Below are 21141 nucleotides of genomic sequence, written 5' to 3'. Positions count from 1 at the left end.
CTGTTACCATCTTCATGCTATTAGGATTGTTTAAAAAAGAAATCTTGGACCAGCAACATATACGAAGAAACCAATAATATATAATACAAATATATAATAAAAAATCATAATACTTTATTCATAAATTATAAAAAATATATTTTTTATACTAATAAATTCGATTGTTATTTGGATAAAATATTCAATTTTATAGAGTATGAATTTATTCAATAATATTATCTTATTATATTATACATTTTGAATATTTTGTAATGTACACCGAGTCAAACGGTTCAACCAGTGACCCAGTGGTTGAACCATTGACTCATTGACCCAGTGCCTCGACCGAGTCGATCACCGGTCCGAGTCTGATAACACTGTGAATGGAAATGCATGATTTTGTTTTGTTTTCTTTTTATTTTTTGGTTGTATTTGAAGGTAGCACTTAAGCCAAGATATGAGTGAAGATTGAATATATGTATAATGCTCTGCATCTTATGATTCTATTGTCCTGTTATCCGTTGAGTTAAATGACAGTGTTGTGTCATTGTCAACATGCATATAGCTTGAAAATTGAGAAGTCTTAGAGGATGATTTTGAAGTAAATGATGTCAATTAGTATTATAATTCTAAACGTGTGCAACAATAAAGGGTGTTCCCTTTTTCTTATTGAACTGTAACATGATAAAATTCATACTAACACTTGGGAATTTGTTCTATTTGTCTAAATTAATGTGACATGGTATCAGACTAGACTATTAGGTGAATATATTCATAAGCCAGCAGACTTGGAGACAAGAATCAAATTAAGTCAATCGTGCTTCTATTCACATTGAACTCAACACAGCGAATTATAGTTTTTCTTATTCACTTCCATCTTCTCCATTGATATTTTGAGATGTGTATAATTAGGTTTGTGCACCAAACGCCAAAACCAGCGTACAATTGAGGTAGGTAGTACCATCAATATATCCTCATTCCTGAACACCATTTAACTCCTCAGCAGCTTATTTTGATTATAGGACAAGAAAGAAGACCTGCGTGTCTGTTTTTGTGGCCCATAATTGATATGGTGAGAAGTTAGTCTTGGAAGAAAATGGGCAAAATTTTACATTTAAAACAAACATTATTAGATTAGATTTTTTTTATTTTGTAATGAAAGAAATAAAATGAGAAATCATGTAGCATTTCAATAATTACTCCCTCCTGTCTTATTTATAAGCATGAAAGAGAAGAAAAATCTTGGTCCTTTTTATAAGAACCAAATAAAAGTTTGAGCTATATTAATTAGTAATTTTTTCCAATGATAATGCCCTTATTAATTCTAACTTGTAAAATGTGTCTCATTAATTATTCTCTCTCTTTCCCACTTTCCAACACTAATAACAAAGGGTAATTTTGGAAGTTTATTTTGATTTAAGACAAATTTAATGTATTTTATCTAGTTTAACTACATTTCTTAAACTATGTGAATTTTTTTTTGTTGCTTATAAATAGGACCGGAGGGAGTAATACACAAAGAATATCAATTGGAGGCACCTGTCCTAGGAGAGTAGTAACTGTGAACTTCATGGAATAGAAAGCATTATTATACACACAAACACTAATATAATTGTGATTATGATTTGTGACCAAACTGCATCGTTTCGCCCACAAATCATAATAATGACTTATGTGCCAAATACGATGGATGACAAAAAATCACATAAAATGATAGCCACATCTTAATTACTAGGATATGATTATCTTTTGTTTGAATCTATTTGTAGGAGCATATGAGATACCAAAGGAGAAAAAGCTTTATCTTTTTTGGGATAGCAGAAAATCATTCGCACTAATTAGTGGGATGATGAAAGGGAAACAATTACTACGTTGTAGTCAAATCATAAATCAAAGACGTGTCACTATTCTAAGAGGACAGCGTTATACTAGTCCATATGTTTATGATAATGAATGTTAATGCTCATTTGTTCACACTGATAGTAACGAGTATCTAAACACATATAGTGACTAGTTTACTGAGACGTGGACTGAAAACATAGATCCCACTAACTTTTATAATCACTTGGTGAATGGTGAAGCATGTCTGAGGTGCATGTGGACCAATATAGCTGCAGCTAGTAGATAACTTTTTTTTACCCGTTTTATATAACTTGTTGGTACTCTTCTTGAGTTCTTCAATTGATCAATGGAACAAGTTGCAAATTAAGTCAACCCCTTCTTGATAATGCTTAATAATAGGGAGGGTGAGAAACATGCAAGATGCCAAGATAGCATGAACATGACGACTTATGCAATGAAAGGCAAGAAAGAAGCCACGGCAGGCGTCGGCGATGTGGGATTCACTGTTAAATTAATTCAGTGGCTAGTCAACCTTTTACGCTCCTTTGCTTAACATGACAGAGTCATTGTCTTACTCACACAGACAATTAATCCTGTAGTATTTGCTGCTGTTTGTTGCCTATCACGAGGGTTGTCCATGTGGCGCTTTCCGTCGATCAAAAGAGTAATTTTATAATTTTACATATATTCGATGGGTTCGGGCATGAGTGTCACCAAATCAAACCCAAACTCAAACTCAGTTATAACAAATTTTACCCGTCAAATCGGGTTTGTATTCGGGTGGGTACCCATGGACACAAGTTATATTTCCATCCCTAGAAAAGAGTGGTAGCTAACACCTTTGGAATTGTCAATTATGTTTTATCGTACCCACAAGCAAATGTCGCCAAAGAAAAAGGTCTCAGTCACACTTCTGGTCCCCCTCATTTGTGCGGCTCTCCAATTTTTTGTAACTGGACCTAGTCGTGGGCCCATTGAAATAGAAGAAAAAAAATTAATGGGCCTCATCTTTAAGTTGAAAGTCTATTGTTGTGTTTTAGACTTTTAGTTTTTTGGCTCTATCTCATGACTCATGTGCACCCTTTCGACTGATACTATTACAAATTTAGTTTACCCTTGTTATCTGTACTAAACTACAGTACTAATTTATCTTCACATGATACTGTTACTCACTTACTCATCGTGTATTTCTATAAATCTCATCACGCTCATTTTAATATTTAACTTTGAATGCATAACACTCAATTTTCAAGCGCATGATGTTGGCGGTGGTTGTGAAGGACCCCATGGCCCATGCATAGAAATAGAATAGTCAAAACTCTCTCTTTGAGCAACAACTACAATTATTTTTAGAATCCCATGTATGTTGTGACTTGTGAGAGTCTGAGAGAGCATAAGGTAAGGTAAAATGATGGAAATGATGAGTTTTTCAGGGACATAGATAGGTATGGGGTGACATGAACTCTTCAATGTGACAAATTAACTTCTCAATTTCTACTTTAAGATACATGAAATCATATTAGTGAATGTACCAAATTTGTCATATAAAATTTCAATAGCTTGGGGAAATATACAAATAAATATTTATGGACCAAACCAAACATCATGCATGCATTGTAGTAGAATTAGTAAAATCAATATTTTAAAAGTTTATTCTTCTTCTTCCTTTCATTTTCCTTTCTTGTACTGGCTATTTAACTTTTTTTTAGTGTAAATCAAGTATCTCATAATTGATAGTTGTGATACTAATCCCCTACACCACTATATGTGTATTAAGCGGTAGAAGTCTAGTCAAACAGTTTTTATATTCGTAAGAATTGAAAATCGAACCTCCAATGTCACTTAGTGTTGAATCACTATTTTAATCCACTTATTCTCTATTTAACTTATGGGTTACAGACAATTCTCCCTGGTTCCACATCTTTATTTTACTTTTTTAGATGTTCAACTTTTGGGAACTTCATGGCTTATCCTTTCTCCAAATGGAACTTTTTTTCAATTGAATTTGTCTTGGTTTGAGACAGTATAAAGTTTTTCCAATTTAAACTTGGCAATGGTTTGAGATACGGATACGTACCCCAACTAAATTCAATTGCATCAACCAAAAAATTATTAGTGGTCATATCACACATCTTCATTTTCTCGGTCAAGTCATATCACACATCTTAGCACCACATAATAATTCATTTAGGCCAACGTCAACACTTTAATGCTCATGAGGTCATTCATCCATTTGTTTTTTCCTATAAGAAATGGAAATTAAATCAATATTACATTTAAATTTAAATGTATCTGAAATACTCTTTATAACTTGTTTTTAAGAATAAGATTTTATCTGGATGCAATAATCAATAAAATTATTTCCTTCAATGATAAATCTTCCATCTACTATATTTCCTTTGGTTTACAATGGAACTCCCTTTTTTGTAGGGTTAGGTTAGGGTGTACAAAAAAGTAATCCCAAAACCCACAAGACCAAAAAGTCCACTAAACCCTGTGGGTTAGGGCCAATCCACTGGCCCCAAATTAAAAAAATACAATTTAATCTACCATAAAATTTGACAAAAAAACCTACCATTAAATAGTCTGGGCCTAATAGTTGGAGTGGCCTAGCCAAAATGTTCAATAACAGTTTTCTTTCTCTCTCTATGTTTCTGTACCAAGTTCTATCAAAGTGGTTGCCTCTAATGAGTTACATAAGTGATATGTCACAAACATTTTAATCCCAATTTCTCAGTAAATTATGGGCATTTAATAACTTCTCGGACATTTTATTCAAGGCTTTACCGTGTCATTCAATGTCAATTGTCAAGTATCAATCTCTAAACCAAGAGATTACTTGTTGTGCAATCCAAACCGTCTGAAGCTCCATTGCGTCACAAGAAAAATTTTCATCAGTATTGTTTATCTTGGTTTTGTCCCTTGTTTCAAAAGCTTATATGAAGATGCAAAATGCATATTGCCTCGGTAGCACCCTTCATTTGGAGTCAGTTAAAAGCACAGCAGATTACCATCTGATTGAGACTTCACCAATGATCCTTGCAAGAACACTTCCCATCAAAGAAATGATGAAACCTATTTGAATCTCTCACAATGACTGGCCGTCCTATAGTGATGGATGCGAACTTCATAAATGCATGACAGTCATTACAGATACGTATGTTCTTCATGATCCGTATTGGTGCAACTCCATTGGGCTTTCTAATTAAAGCATACGCAACAGCAAGTTTCTCACTGTGGCAAGAGATGGATCTAAATTTTTCTTCCTCCCCCACATTATGTAGAACATGACTTGTATCTGGATTATACCCAATTCGTCGCAACTTTGAGATCAATCTGTTCAATTCATCATATATTCTTTCTACTTCTGGGTGAGTGCGATCTTCTGAAACAAACCTGTGGACTTCATTCTCAACCTCAACCCAACTGTATGCAGCAAACTTCTTTGCACATTTGTTCTTCATGAGAGATCTTACATCAGCTTTTTCTTTCCACATCCCACAAGCAGCATACAAGTTGGAAAGCATGATATATGGTCCAGCATTTTGTGGATCCAATCGAAAGAGATGACTAGCTGCCAACTCTGCAATCTTCATGTCATCCTTGCCACAAACAGATAGTAAGGCGGACCAAATCAGGTAATCCGGTTTGTGAGGCATACCTTTGATCAGATCCACTGCTTTATCGACACTACCTGACCGACCAAGGAGAGTGACCATACATGCATAGTGATCCAATGTGGGTGTCATTCCTCGTTCAGTGATTGAATCGAAATACTTCTGTCCTTCTTTGACCATATCAGCATTTTTACAAGCAGATAAGATACCAACAAAACTAATGTTATCAGGTTTCAAATTATCTTGCAGCATTCTTTCATACAAAGCCAAGGCCTCCTGAGCCTGCCCATTTTGTGCATAACCCAGAATCATTGCATTCCAAGTGATCAGATTCCGAACAGGCATAGTTTCAAAAATATCCCAAGCATCCAAAGTGACTCCACACTTGCAGTACATATCAACAAGAGCACTCGAGACCAGCATGTCAGCATCAACACCCATAAGAATTAATTTTCCATGGACAACCTGACCGTGACACAAAGAAGCTAGCTTGGCACAGGAGCTAACCACACTTGAGATGGTGAAACTGTCAGGTCTAACACTTGCACGTAGCATGTCACCAAACAACATCAAAGCACCCTCCTCTCTTCCATTTTGTGCGTAACCAGCTATCATCGTCGTCCAACAGATTTTATCCTTTTCGGGCATTTTACTAAACATGTCCCTCGCCTCATCTAAACGTCCAGATTGAATGTAAGCCTTAAGAACATTAGAAACTGTAATCTGGTCAGGTTTCAAACCAAATAACTGCATCTCATCAAACAACTGAGTGCACTCGTCAAGTTTGCCCATTTTCACATACCCAGAGATCATGAGGTTCCACGAAACAACATTCTTCTCAATCATCCCATCAAACAACCACCGCGCCCTGTCTATATCACCACCACATTTAGCATACATATCAGTCAAAGCATTCCAAACAAATGCATTTTTCACAAAATTACCAACAACCACCCTCCCATGAACCTGCTTCCCAAGCCGAAAATCCAATAACTGAGAACATGCTTGCAGGGCATTCACATAGGTATGCTGGGTGAGTTGAAACCCATCTTCCTGCATCCTCACCAAAACTCTCAACGCTCTGCCTGAAAGCCTTTTTTTCGCAAAACAAGTAATCAACGTGTTATATGAAACGGAATCACGACGAGGCATTTGATCAAAGACTTCATACAAATGTTCAACCAACCCCGCCTTGGCATAAGCAGAAAGCAAGGCATTCCAGGAATTCACATCTCTGTGAGACATTTTATCAAACAGGTTCTGGGCATCTGAGAGCTTGCCGCATTTTGCATACAAGTGAAGAAGCTGGTTGTGGATGAAGGTGTCTTCGGGTTTAAAATGGTGAAGCTGCATGTCAGACTCCAATTTCTTGGCTTGAATGCAGTCGTTGGTTCGAAGACAGTGAAGCACGAGACGTGTGTAGTTGTCATTCAGAGAAGTGTTGTCATTCAGAGGAGTGAGGCAGCGAGAGAACGCACGATACATGGGTTTCCGAAGCGTTTGCGTTGTTTGCTTCACATTCATCATCGGTTGTTGGAAACAAATCAGCGCACACACAAGCAAGGTAATCTTACACCATCTTTGGAGCTTGAAAATGAGAACCATTTCTAAACCATGACAACAAAAACAAACACAATGACATAAGCTAAGCTAGAACCCTAAAACCAGGTATGAATATATCATTATTGTTTTGATATTTGAGTAAACATAAATAATTACATTAGATCATTTCTTTTTATTGTAGGAAATGACTAAACATAGGGCTAATCCAACTAGGTCTTGGGCCTAATATGAAAACAACCCATGTCCATGTGGTATACGCACTAGCTTGCAAAATGGAAAATGAAATGAATGTCTCGCCTATTTCAGATTGAGCATCCACAAAATACAATGAATCTCAATGATAAGCGTGTCGCTTGCTCAACACAGGTCGAGCCGCTCACACAGGGAGTAAGTCAATGACTAAGGGCAATGAATCGCCCTACTATTGCATGTATCGCCTAAAATCTTCAAGTAATCAACTTGGGTTCATTCAAATGATCTCTTTTATTATAACACTGTCAAACCGTCCTCACATGAATCACCCGACACAAGCTATCTTTTGGGTGAGTCCTAGCTATAAAGGGCTCGACCAGCCCAACACATGAGTTTTTTATTCTAAAGTAATGCAAACACTTAAAAAAATAAAGGTTTATTTTAGCTTAAATACATAATGTTGTTGATCAACCAGAAAAATTAGCAAAAAAGAAATCATTGAAAAAACATCAAAAGTCAAAATCCTATACAATTTAGGAAAGAAAATGTCATGCATGACAATTACATTGATAATAACCTATACTGTGTTTTTAACAGTTGTGAGATTAATCATCTCAAAACTTGGAGATCACATAAAACAGATATGTCTCATCTAACAAATTAAGAAAATCAGTTATCCACCAATTGTGCTATATCTTATTGATAGCCTATACAAATATTGAAGTCCAAGAAAAAATGCTCCATGTTTAAATAAAAGATATATATGTAACTTCCTCTTTTCCTTATGAATCACATATAACTTCACATTCCTTACGGATAATTACAATTACATCCTTAAATTTAAAAATAAAGACATCCTCGGTAGCCTAGGAACTTACAATTTCCTTAACTTTTTCCTAATTGTAACTCACATCTACTAAGACCTCTTGTTTACAAACATTGTAAACATATTTACAATCTCACAAAACCACCCTGCCTCCTTCACCAATTTCTGAATTGCTTTTGATCCCTGAAGTATCATCATCATGAGCAATAGTTCCCATATTAATTTCTTCTTCAGCTGTGACACCTTTGTTTGATCCTTCCAAATTCACTTCAACATCATTGTCTTCTCCATACCTGACTTCATAAATGTTGATCATTTTAACCCAACTTCCACCAACATTTGGAATGTTTTCTCCAATCACTATATCAGTTTCATTACCATCAGGTGGAACACCATTTTCATCATTAAAGCTTTGAACCTCATCTATATCCTCTGTTACCCCTGCATCCTCACCATTCTCCTTCTCTAAGAATTCTGATTCAGCATTCTTGCTAACATGTTCACCAGGAAGAGCTTTTTCATCCAACCGCGATTCAATTCCTTTACGCCCCAAAGACTTAGCTCCATATCCTGAAACAACAATCTTAGTTTGACTTCCATAGTTCTCTGTCTTGCTCCTTGAATTCTGGATCTGATATACCAACCAGGCACAAACAGCCAAAACTAGCATCACCTTCAATGTCTGCTTTGTGCTAGTCCCTTTTGGCCTCTGGAACCTCCCAGAAGATTGATGCTCCATTATTCTTCTGCTGCACATGATTCAGCATATTGCAATGATCAAATAATTGGGCATTTTAACATGTTGACCAGCAAGAATGCATAAACCAATCCAATTAACTATGTATGTCAGTGAAATAATTAGATAAGAACAAGTCCAACTACAGAAAGTAAACGAAAGCATGTGCAATCACCATCAAATTCATAACTAAATTGATTGATTATACATGAAATCCATGTTTATCAAATTGTGGTTTCTGCTAAGATTTTGAAATTCAACCACCTCTCCTTAAGAACTGAAAGATAAAAGATAAGGAATGGACCTAATTCATTCAAACGTATGAGAAGAAAATTCAATATGCTGGAACAATAACATTCAATTCATAACAATCCAGAATTACAAGAAACAAGTGTGGCCTATGATGATTGATGGAAAAAAATAGAACAGATTAACAGACAGTGGAGCCATAGAAAATTCAACAGAAAAAAAGGGAGCAAGAACTGGACTCTGAACCAGGGAGTTACCTCTTGTCTTGTTTCCTAACCGAAGCAAAGGAGTCGTGTGTTTCTTGTTGCCCAAGTGGTCTCGCGTGTCATTTTGCACTTCTAAATAGGGGTTAAATATTATTTTTTTTCCTGTCAACTTTGTAGTGTTGTGTTAGTCTCGATTAAAAATTTAATTCAATTTTTTTAACATGATGAAAATTTGGATGAGTTCAGTTTTTGTTTCCATCATCACGGGTCAAAAAGCCTTTGAAACCATAGGTCGCTTACGGAGATACTTACAAATCATTCATCTATTAACACAACACTTACATTAGCAGCGGAAATCAAACGAACGCACAATCTTTTAAAAGAAAATAATATGTTCTTACCAATTGAGTCAACATGTATTCTTCACTTTAACAATCCTTTTTGAGTCGTTTATGACTTAAAAGTTAAAATTATTATGAACGATAAAACTCTCTACCAAATATTTAGCGTTATTTCAACCCGGATATGATTTTAGTATAAAATGAAACTATGTGATATGTGTTAAACTAATCCAATTTATTGACAATATAATGGTTAATTATAGAATTTTTTAAATATATACCTGATATATTTCTCAACATGAGCGAAGGTAGTTTGTTTTACCCAAATTTCTTGTAGAAGGTATACAAAATATGTGATTTTAGAAGCTTCCACCAAAAGTAGCAGTTAGTTTTTTGTTTGTCATCTCTAAAATACCCCTTGAAAGTTGAGACTCTCCTACGGGCAAGAAAAAGTCACCCGGGGCAAATTTGAAAATTCAAGATGACCATGACTTACCTTCGCGAGTTGGCAGCGCGGATTTTGTGACTCAACCACCCACCAGGCCACCACGAATGCTGACCTTATTTAAAATCTCTTCGTATGGATATGCTAATAATGCATTTCTTTTAATAATCTAAAAATCTAAAAATAAAACAATTTAACAAACAAATATGAATTATAGTTTGTGCCATATATGAATTACACATCCATCTTTATAAAATCGGAAAAGAAGAGAGCTAAATGTGTGATATGATAAGTGATGTGATAGAAAATGCTGAAAAAAAGTAAAAAGAAATAAAAGTAAAACTGATATGTAAGATAAATATAGGGTAGAAATAATTTAGTGCGCAATACCACAAGAGTACTCTAAAGTATCTCAGAATCAGGCAACCGAGTAATTAACCTTCTCCGCTTGTTTCTCCCCTTTGTTGTTGGCTGATTAACTACTAATGAAGGAGAATCAAAATCCCCTTGTGTTATAGTTTTTTGTTTTTCTTTATGCATGCTATAACTAAAACAACTCGTGTTAGGTAATTTACGTGCTTAATCATATCCCTTGTGTTATAATTAAATTGACATAACAAATAAATTATCATAAAGAGAAATTGATATCATTACCCTGAAAAACCCTATAAAATTTGCTATATCCTACTTTTCAGCAACCAGTTATATTTTTTGACTTTGTTTAACGCGGACCAACAAAAATATGGCTCGCAAGTTAAAATTATTTTTTTTCATATTAATTGTAAATAATATGTGCTGAATGTTAATTGTAAAATTATAATTTATAAGTAGATCAGTTTTAACATGGTCTACCATAAAATAGAACTATCGTATTCTCTTTTCATAAACAATATTAGATATTAGATAAACTTATTTATTTTTAAGGATGACAATCCTCCCAATTTAAAAACTTGACTCTGTAAACTTTCAGCATCTAACCATTGATCTAATTTTCTTTTATTATTTTAATTATTAAACACACAATGACACAATCTATTATTAATGATGAGATTGTGAAATTTTACATGATGGAAAAGAAATCCAATTGAAAGAATTCCTTTTTCCGTTTTTGAAACTTCTACGATACTCATTTAAGTCTTTTGTAACCAATACTAATAAATTTCATAGTTCGTGTCCTTAGGGTGATGGTGGCCAGGAGTTTCATACATTCAGGAACTCATTCATGTACGTACGGTTCATGTTTGATTCTAGCTTCCACAACCACATAACGAGATTGCCACGTTTCCGAAGTAGTTGCTGCTATTCATTATTTATGATCGATTGCGACTTTTCTTAGATATTATGATCAGGTGTTCCACTTGGAATTTAATGGTTCCTACAATTTGCAAATATAGTTAGAAGGGTTGGCTTGACTGTGATTAATTTTTCTATGGTTTTTGTTTTGCGTATCAAAATCAAAATTGAGTGGAGCACAACCAACAAAACACAGAATTTCATTCCAATTTGCATTGTCTTATATATACGTTGGAATGTGATAGTTATTGGCAAATGTACATATAGGTCTATATGGTTAGTTAGCGGTCTTGTATAATATATAATGTATATCTAATTTACTGGCTAGAGCAATCAAGCCTCTTATGATTGTATTGAAAGGGATTGCGAGATGAACATGGATCTCTTGTCTTTGGAGTGGTTTAAATCAGGGTATTTATGTTGAAATCTATGGATCGTAGAAATTAGGCGATCAAGTATATGTCATATGTATAGCTCATGCTTGGAATTTTTTTATCCATTATTAGTAAGTATCACGTGCAATGTATTTTAATTTTTAGATATCAAATTTAATTAAAATATATAAGGAATTTGATTTTTTTTTTGGTAAGTAGGAAAAAATTTGATATTTTAAAAAAATTATCTTGCTGAGAGATATTTAATCATCATTTCATGTGAAATTTTAAAAGGATAAAGACTGAATTAGCTGAAAACAAATTAGGAGGACTAAAATCACATTAATTTTAGCAGAGGACCAAAACTAAATTGAGTCACAAATTTTCCAAGAAAGAAAAAGTCACGTATGGAATTAAAAAAATAAAAATGTTACACGTATAATATTACTTTATTCCATTAAGGTAAACTATAATTTAAAATTTCAACATGTTTGACTTATGACATTTACCTCGAATTTTCGATATTTTAAAAAAATGGTAAAGACAAACATATAACAATAGTATAAATCAAAATTTCTCGGTTGAGCGTGTCATTAATTCACAAGCTTAATGACCACGGCAAATGCAAACCCTTGACCGCAAGAGTTGAGAATCTTCTTCAATTATTGTATATATCATGGAGACCTTCCTCTAAATTCTGACCCAATTACCATGAAATTAATGTACAAACACCAAATAAACAATTTTAAATAATTTAAATCATTGTTGTTTGTTATAATTTATAAATACATAGATGCACTTCTAGCGCGTGACTCTCCCATCATCACCCCAATGTTCCAAGATCCAACATTTTATTTTAAACCATTGTTGTTTGTTAAAATTACAATTAAAGTAGGGCAATATTTTTTATAATTCTTAGTAAAATTATGGGTATAGCCAAACTTATTCCATTGAACATTACAAATTTACAACAAAATGCACCTGTAATTTTTTTTTCTTTGTAAGATCTAGGCCTAAGTTAAGTCAAATGACACTTACAAATTAAGGGTATTAAACTCTAGAGAGCATTACAACAAACAACACAAATACATAAAACAGCCCAATCTAGCCTGCTCAAAACCATCCGTAAACATAGCAAACCTAAAAACAAAAAGTAGGATACAAAAAAGACTACCGAACAGTAGATCACTTAGATCCAAAATACAAAGGATAGATCAAATGTTGCAAGACTCCAGCTTGTATGTACTAATTTTAGCTCATTTTGTCTTGATAGAGATAATCTAGTGTCACGTAGCTATGCTAGTACGTTTCATGAAAGCAAATATTTAAGCGTGTCATTGCATTATAAACTTTAGAGGAAAACCGGACAAAGCCCAAAGGTGGGTGGTGGTGAAGGTATGAAAAACGGTAGAAAGGGGGGGGGTTTGAATAACGTTTTCAGTATAAAACTTCCACCTTAAAGATTTTGACAAATCTTTCGAGAACTTAAGTGCTAAAGATAAGAGATAGAAAAGCACACAAGGATTTTATCCTGTTTCACTTGATAAATCACTCAAGCTACTCCAGTCCACCCGTTAAGGGGATTTCTTCCTTCTTAGAATGAAGGCAATCCACTAATCAGGTAAGAGTTACAACTGCACTTGAAACCTACAAGTGACTAACAATTACACTGACTTAGCTCACACTAAGATCCACTCTCTTAGTCTTCTCTAGGATCCGATCAGCCTTGATCTCCTAAAGGAACTAAACAAACTGTTTATCAAAGAATTGTTTACAAGAGATTTGCTTCTAAAAAGCTAATAGTAAACTCAATGAATTTCAGATGAAAGAAAGCTTAGAAGAATTTAAGTTTGTCTTGCGCGTATGTGAATGCTTCTAGCCATTTCTTTCAGTCTTCAGCCTCTTTATATACTCCAAGGATTAGGGTTGAGCGTTGCATGGGAAATGCTACCGTTGGAGGGCAGTTCTGGAAAGTCCAGCTTCTGCTGTGTCTGAGACTGTTAGGTAGGTCGTCAGGAAGGTACAGTTGCTTTTGTACTTGGATAGCGACTTGACCTTTAAACCTAGGAGACTTCTGATCAGGGGAATGCTTCATATTGGAACTTGTGAAGCCGGTTGATCAGAGTCAGAGGGAAAGCCCAGATCCTCTGATCAATGTTTCTTCTGATTCTGAACTCAGAGGGAAGAACATGGCCTTCAGAGTATCTAGCTTCTGGACAACAGAATTTCACTAATCAGCTTCTAGATCTTCAGAGTCTTCTACACCATCAGAATATCTGAGCCTTCAGTGTTTCTTGGTTATCAGACTTTCTGGATCTTCAAAACTTCTAGTGACTGAGTCCACATCAGAGTTTGTATAACTTCAGAACTTCTGAAGCTTTTCCACTGTTCATACTGAACATGGTGAATGCGAAAGCGTTGCTTGGGTCGCTCTTTATACACAATGCTTCTGATTTGTGTGAGACTGAGTTGAGGTCAGAGCCTGTAAATAGCACACTCAGAAAAACACGTTAGAGTACCACAATTGTTCATATCAAAAGGTTAACTTGTAATCATCAAAACATAGAGTTGTACTACTAGATCAAAACTTGATCTTACAATCTCCCCCTTTTTGATGATGACAAAACTAAGATTTTTGATGAACAATTCTTAAACATTAAACTAAATTCACTCAGAGTTTAGAGATATAGAATAAGACTTATCCTGATGTGAATAGTTTATCTTGCTCATTCTGAATTCAAGTCACTGCTTGATTCTGAGCTTAGCTCCCCCTGAATCTAATACTTGATGAAAACGTTAGTAAAGTCTAGATTCTGAGCTAAATGATATAAGAGTTCAGAGTGAAAAACTTATGACATAGATGAAAATCGAGTAATCAGAGCGCATAAGTAATCAGAGTCACGGACAAGGTATCAGAGTCTTGGGTATCAGAGTCAACTTAGAATCACTTCAGAAGAAGTGAAATGTATTCCTTGTATTTGCCCAGTGACACATCTATGGTCATGAAGGTGGAACTCTTAAATTCTCGAAAAGAAAAAATAAATCACACTAACACATCTTACACATCAAAAACTGGGTTTACTCCCCCTTTTTGTCATAAGAAAAAAGCTTGGGGTGTGAAAAACTTAGCTTGAAGTACAAGGTACTCCCTCTTAGAGAAGGTCTAAGTTTAAGAAAATGAAAACGATACAAGAATCAGAGTTAGGCGAAATAAATAGAAGAGTTAATGCAAGAGAAGAACGTTTACCACCGGTCAAGGGAGTAAAGAGAAGGTCAGTTACCAAGAACTTAACCGCGAGAAACTGTAGGAGCATTAATTTTCAGAGAGAAAGTGAAGCCTATATAAAGCGTTGGAGAGAAGGTAAGCTTCACACCTCGAACAATTTTCAGTAAGGAAAAAAAATGGCATCATACATCGTAGCACTAGAAGAGCTGAGGAAGAAGGCCTTCGAGGAAGACATGTTCCTTAACATCAGGCATCCAGAGGGTACAACGACCATCTCGGAGCTAACACGGACACTTCTGGAGGAGGACCTGCGTCCAGAGTTGAAGAGAGACTTGAGGGAATTTCTTGCCTTCGTGGAGGAGGTGCAAGAACTCAGCCGGCTTGAACTCAAGCTGCTGGAAGAAAAGGAGAGTTTTGAAATAGCAGAGGAGAGAAAGTAAAAACCGGAAGTGAAAGAGATCGTGTGTGTATAGTGGGTTTTGACAAATAACCGTTGTTGATTCAAAAAGCAATTTAAGATCAACGGTTGAAAATTAAAGGTAGATAGTAACAGTAAATACACAAATCACATACAGGAGAGAAGCACATCTACACGCAATCATAACAGACTGTCACACGGGCACAAGGAACTATGCATCAGAAATACTGATACACGTGTTGCTATCTCAGCTTCAGAGTCAGTACCAATGGATACACACACTCTAATTGAGTTACCTTCTGGACTAGACATCTTCTGATCAAGAAGTATCATATAGTCAGAGGTTCTGATCCATCTTCACTCTGGACAAAAGTCCATGTTCAGATTTTTCAGAATAAAATTAAATCTATCCTCTGCTAAGGGCTTTGTAAAGATATCTGCCCATTGATGGTCAGTATCAACAAACTTCAGAAGAAGTACGCCCTTCTGTACATAATCTCTAATAAAGTGATACTTTACCTCAATGTGCTTTGCCCTTGAATGCAAGATAGGATTCTTACTCAATGAGATTGCAGCAGTGTTATCACAATAGATTGGGATATTGCTCTCAAGGATCTGATAATCCTCCAGCTGATGTTTCATCCAGAGCATCTGAGTGCTGCATATTGCTGCTGAGATGTATTCTGCCTCTGCAGTTGATAGTGCAATGGTTGATTGCCTCTTGCTTGCCCATGAGACTAGATTGCTTCCCAGAAATTGACAATTTCCAGAAGTACTTTTTCTCTCTGTTCTATCTCCAGCATAATCAGCATCACAGTAACCTGAAAGCTTATAATCTGATGTTTTCTTATACATCAAGCCAAGGTTAGTGGTGCCTTTCAGATACCTTAGGATCCTCTTAACAGCAGTTAAGTGGGTTTCCCTTGGATCTGATTGGAAACGAGCACATAAATGAACACTAAATAGTATGTCTGGCCTAGATTCAGTTAAGTATAGAAGTGAACCTATCATGCCACGATAGAGCTTCTGACATACTTTACCACTTTTATCTTCTTTCTCCAGAATGCATGTAGGATGCATTGGAGTCTTGGCCACTGTAGATTCCAGCATATTGAACTTCTTCAGAAGTTCTTTAGTGTACTTGCTCTGATGGATATATGTTCCTTCTGGTGTCTGATCAACTTGTATTCCCAGAAAGTACTTTAATTCTCCCATCATACTCATCTCAAATTCAGCCTGCATCATCTCAGAAAATTCTTTGCATAGAGATTGATTAGCAGAACCAAATATAATATCATCAACATAAATTTGCACAATTAAGATATCATCTTTATAAGTCTTGCAGAAAAGAGTTGTATCTACTTTACCCCTTACAAAGTCATTCTCCAGAAGGAATGAGCTGAGTCTCTCATACCATGCTCTGGGAGCTTGCTTCAGACCATAGAGTGATTTCTTCAATTTGAACACATGGTCTGGTTTCTTCTCATCTTCAAAACCTGGGGGTTGATGAACATAGACTTCCTCTGAGATATAACCATTTAGGAAGGCACTCTTCACGTCCATCTGATGTAGAACTATGTTGTGATTTACTGAGAAAGAGATCAACAGTCTGATTGCCTCCAGTCTTGCTACTGGAGCAAATGTTTCAGTGTAGTCTATTCCTTCCTGCTGGCTGTAGCCTTGAGCAACTAGCCTTGCCTTGTTTCTGACTACATCTCCTTTCTCATTCAGCTTGTTTCTGAATACCCATTTCGTTCCGATAACATGGACACTCTCAGGCTTCTTCACTAAGCTCCAAACATCGTTCTTGGAGAATTGATTCAATTCTTCTTCCATGGCCAGAATCCAATCCTTGTCCTGAAGAGCTTCATCTATGGACTTGGGTTCAATTAAGGACACCAATCCTTTCAGACTGAGCAAGGTCTCTTCAGAGGGTCTGAAGGCAGATCTGGTTCTGACTGGTTCGTCTTTGTTGCCCAAAATCAATTCCTTAGGGTGAGCTGCAGTGATTCTGCTCTTCTTCAGAGTTTGTGAGTTAGAGGGACCAGCTTCTTCCTCTGGTTCATCTTCCTCTGGCTCAACTTCCTCTGGAGCTTTGCCTTTGTCAGAAACATTAATGCTTAAATCTGCAAACTTTTCAACTAGCTTTGACTGGTCAGAGTCAAGCTTATCGTCAAATCTAACATGAATAGATTCTTCAATAGTCTTAGCATCAGTATTATAAAATCTAAAACCTTTAGATCTCTCAGAGTAACCGAGTAATAGACACTTAGAAGACTTAGCATCAAATTTATGCAATCTATCCTTAGTATTGAGAACATAACAAACACAGCCAAAAGGATGAAAATAAGAAATGTTGGGTTTTATGTTCTTCCACAATTCATAAGGAGTCTTATTCAGAATTGGTCTCACAGAGATTCTGTTCTGAATGTAACATGCTGTATTTACTGCCTCTGCCCAAAAGTGCTTAGCCATGCCAGTTTCTTGGAGCATGGTTCTAGCCATCTCCTGAAGAGTTCTGTTCTTCCTCTCAACAACACCATTTTGTTGAGGAGTTCTGGGACAAGAGAAATCATGTGCAATTCCATAGGAATCAAACAGACTCTCAAACTTGTCATTCTCAAACTCTCCACCATGGTCACTTCTGACACGCACAATCCTACAAGCCTTCTCGTTTTGCACTTGAGCAATGAAGGTAGAGAACACAGCATGAGACTCATCCTTGCGGGTTAGAAACTTTACCAATGTCCAGCGGCTATAGTCATCAACGATAACCATCCCATATCTCTTGCCACCTATTGACTCAGTTTTCACTGGTCCAAAAAGGTCGATATGCAGAAGTTCTAACGGCCTTGAGGTTGAGACAACATTCTTTGCCTTGAAAGGGACTTTTGTGAATTTGCCTTTCTGACATGCTTCACAAAGAGCGTCTGAAGCGAACTTCAGATTGGGTAAGCCCCTGACAAGGTTTAGCTTGCTCAGCTGAGAAATCTTTCTCATACTGGCATGCCCTAACCGTCTATGCCATACCCACTGCTCTTCATTAACAGACAGAAGGCACTTCACATTCTGAGCCTCCAACTCAGATAATCTGATCTTATAAATGTTGTTCTTCCTCTTGCTGTTAAACAGAACAGAGCCATCGATTTGACTTAAAGCCCGGCAGGACTTTTGATTGAATATAACATCATAACCCTTGTCAGCTAATTGACTTATAGACAATAAGTTATGTGTTAAGCCGTCTACCAATAACACATTATCAATGCATGGACTACTATCTACACAAATAGTACCAGTACCAACAATTTTACCCTTTTCATTTCCTCCAAAGCCAACTTCGCCTCCAGGCTTAAGTTTCAGCTCTCGGAACATACGCCTTTCTCCCGTCAATGACGTGAGCATCCACTGTCCAGATACCATGATTGGTGTTTCAGTGGAGCTATCAAGGATGTCTGCAACATAGATAATCTTGTCCTTAGGTACCCACTTTCTGGGTCCTCTCTTGTTAGTTACCCCAGAGGTTCTGATCACCTTGGGTGTCTCAACATGGTATTTTAAAGGAATATTTGCATGATATTTAGTCATAGAGAATGATCCCTTTTTAAGAGGGTTTTTAGCAACTTTAGCAGGTACAGGATCAGGCAATATGGTACCAGAGGGAACAAAGCATTCATACAAGGATTTAGCTTTAGACACAGAGGGCTCATTTCTAATTGGTTTAGAATAGCCAATGCCATGCATTCCATTTCTGCTTACGCCATAGATCATTGAAGCCATTAAGCTTCTATCCACGCTTTTTTAGCTAGGAATCTTTGAAAAGACTTTTCATACTTAGATTCATTTCTACAATCAGAGGCATCACAGGCAACAATTTCTTCTAACTTAGCAATCTGGTTCTTAAGCACAGTTAGAATTGATCAAGGCATGATTATCATTTTTCAAATCAGAAATAATTTTCTCATGTTCAAAAGGAGTCTTGGAAACAGCAGATAAGTTCTTTTTCAGCTTCTTATGCTTAGACAATAAGGAGTTATACTTATCCATAATATCAGACAATGCATGTTTCAGTTCAGAGGTAGAGAAAGAAGCGAATACCTCATTTTCATCGTCTGAGTTAGGATTTCCTTCTGATTCTGAGTCAGAGTCAACAACTCCCTTTGACTCTGCTTCCTTGTCTTTGACAATAGCCATGAGTCCTTGGACTTCACCATCAGAGTCAACATCCTCTGACTCTGATTCATCAAATGTCACCATCAGACTCTTCTTTGTCTTGAAGTGCTTCTTTGGCTTCTTGTCCTTCTTCAATTTTGGACAGTCACTTTTGTAGTGCCCTGATTCTTTGCACTCAAAGCATGTGACTTCCTTAAGTGAGGACTTCTTCTGACCTGAGGATTCAGACTTTCCTTTTGCCTTTCCAGAGCCTTTGTATTTGCTCTGCCTGTGCTTCCAGATGCGATTGAGTCTCTTGGAGATCAGAGTCAGCTCATCTTCATCAGAATCTTCTGATGCTTCTTCAGATTCCTCTTCTTCAGCTTGAAGAGTTTTTGACTTCTCAACCTTAGCCTTTTCAGATTTAGATTTCAAGGCTATGGACTTTTTCCTCAGATCTTGCATCTCTGAGCGCTTCAGCTCATGACATTCAAAATGCTGATGAGTTCTTCTAAACTCATATTCTCAACGTCTCTCGTGAGCTCTATTGAAGTCACTAAAGACATCCAGCTTTCAGGAAGACACCTGATGACCCTTATGACATGATCTTTTGTTGTGTAGCTCTTGTTGAGAGGTCGTATGCCAGCTACAAGCAACTGAAATCTGGAGAACATTTCTTCAATGGACTCATTTGGCTCCATGATGAAGGATTCATACTTTTGGATCAAAGACAATGCCTTTGATTCTTTTGACTTTCTTGTTTCCTTCATGAGACATCTTCAGAGATTCGAAAATGCCTTTCGCAAACTCACGATCTGTAATCTTCTGGTACTCTTCATAGGAAAAAGCACTTAGAAGAATTGCTCTTGCTTTGTAATGTTGTGAGTACAGCTTCTTTTGATTTGCAGTCATCTCTGACCTTGGGATCTTCTTGCCATCTGCATCAACTGGACGCTCGTAGCCATCCACAATAATATCCCAGAGATCTGCATCGAAACCCAGAAAGAAACTTTCCAGTCTATCTTTCCAATATTCGAACCTTTGACCGTCGAACATAGGAGGCTTGCATTGTAACCATCTCTTTGAGTTTCACTGGTGGTGGCAGCCATTGTTTTTCACACCGGCCCGGATCACTGAACACTGTTAGGTGTGGTAATCAGAACTTGCGCTCTGATACCAATTGAAGGTATGAAAAACGGTAGAAAAGGGGGGGGGGGGTTGAATAACTTTCACAGTATAAAACTTCCACCTTAAAGATTTTGACAAATCTTTCGAGAACTTAAGTGCTAAAGATAAGAGATGAAAAGCACACAATTTTTATCCTGGTTCACTTGATAAATCACTCAAGCTACTCCAGTCCACCAAGGTTGATTTCTTCCTTCTTAGAATGAAGGCAATCCACTAATCAGGTAAGAGTTACAACTGCACTTGAAACCTACAAGTGACTAACAATTACACTAACTTAGCTCACACTAAGATTCACTCTCTTAGTCTTCTCTAGGATCCGATCAGCCTTGATCTCCTAAAGGAACTAAACAAACTGTTTATCAAAGAATTGTTTACAAGAGATTTGCTTCTAAAAAGCTAATAGTAAACTCAATGAATTTCAGATAAAGCTTAGAAGAATTAAGTTTGTCTTGCGCGTATGTGAATGCTTCTAGCCATTTCTTTCAGTCTTCAGCCTC

At 36.4% G+C, this 21141-nt stretch overlaps 2 protein-coding genes and 1 pseudogene across 5 annotated transcripts; all 3 read right to left on the bottom strand.

Annotated features, from left to right (window-relative positions):
- Positions 1–4172: 4172 nt before the first annotated feature.
- On the bottom strand, positions 4173–7107 carry LOC130715703 (pentatricopeptide repeat-containing protein At4g16835, mitochondrial-like). The gene has a single exon (XM_057565823.1). The coding sequence runs from the start codon at positions 7041–7043 to the stop codon at positions 4848–4850; it is 2196 nt and encodes a 731-aa protein (XP_057421806.1). The 5' UTR covers positions 7044–7107; the 3' UTR covers positions 4173–4847.
- Positions 7108–7936: 829 nt separating this feature from the next.
- On the bottom strand, positions 7937–9394 carry LOC130715970 (uncharacterized). 4 transcript variants are annotated; one of them, XM_057566137.1, is made up of 2 exons: positions 9262–9394; positions 7937–8765 (listed from the first exon to the last, which is right to left on the bottom strand). In XM_057566137.1, exon 2 carries the CDS (start codon positions 8756–8758, stop codon positions 8153–8155), a length of 606 nt encoding a protein of 201 aa, XP_057422120.1. In that variant the 5' UTR covers positions 8759–8765; positions 9262–9394; the 3' UTR covers positions 7937–8152. The 4 variants fall into 4 exon arrangements, with proteins under 4 accessions (XP_057422120.1, XP_057422119.1, XP_057422121.1 ...); XM_057566136.1 differs by having other exon boundaries at positions 7937–8768; positions 9262–9339; XM_057566138.1 differs by lacking the exon at positions 9262–9394 and adding an exon at positions 9060–9255 and having other exon boundaries at positions 7937–8768.
- LOC130713456 (pentatricopeptide repeat-containing protein At4g16835, mitochondrial-like) overlaps positions 9090–21141 on the bottom strand; it is a 15087-nt pseudogene continuing 3035 nt past the window's right edge.

The sequence above is a fragment of the Lotus japonicus genome, chromosome 4 (genome assembly GCF_012489685.1).
Source record: "Lotus japonicus ecotype B-129 chromosome 4, LjGifu_v1.2".
Classification (NCBI taxonomy): domain Eukaryota; kingdom Viridiplantae; phylum Streptophyta; class Magnoliopsida; order Fabales; family Fabaceae; genus Lotus; species Lotus japonicus.
The sequence above is the reverse complement of the archived record's forward strand: the minus strand, read 5'-3'. Positions and strand labels throughout refer to the sequence as shown.

What these genes read in the sequence shown, in the direction of transcription:
- LOC130715703 (XM_057565823.1), bottom strand. Translation starts at nt 7,043, where the DNA reads ATGGTTCTCATTTTCAAGCTCCAAAGATGGTGTAAGATTACCTTGCTT.
- LOC130715970 (XM_057566137.1), bottom strand. Translation starts at nt 8,758, where the DNA reads ATGGAGCATCAATCTTCTGGGAGGTTCCAGAGGCCAAAAGGGACTAGC.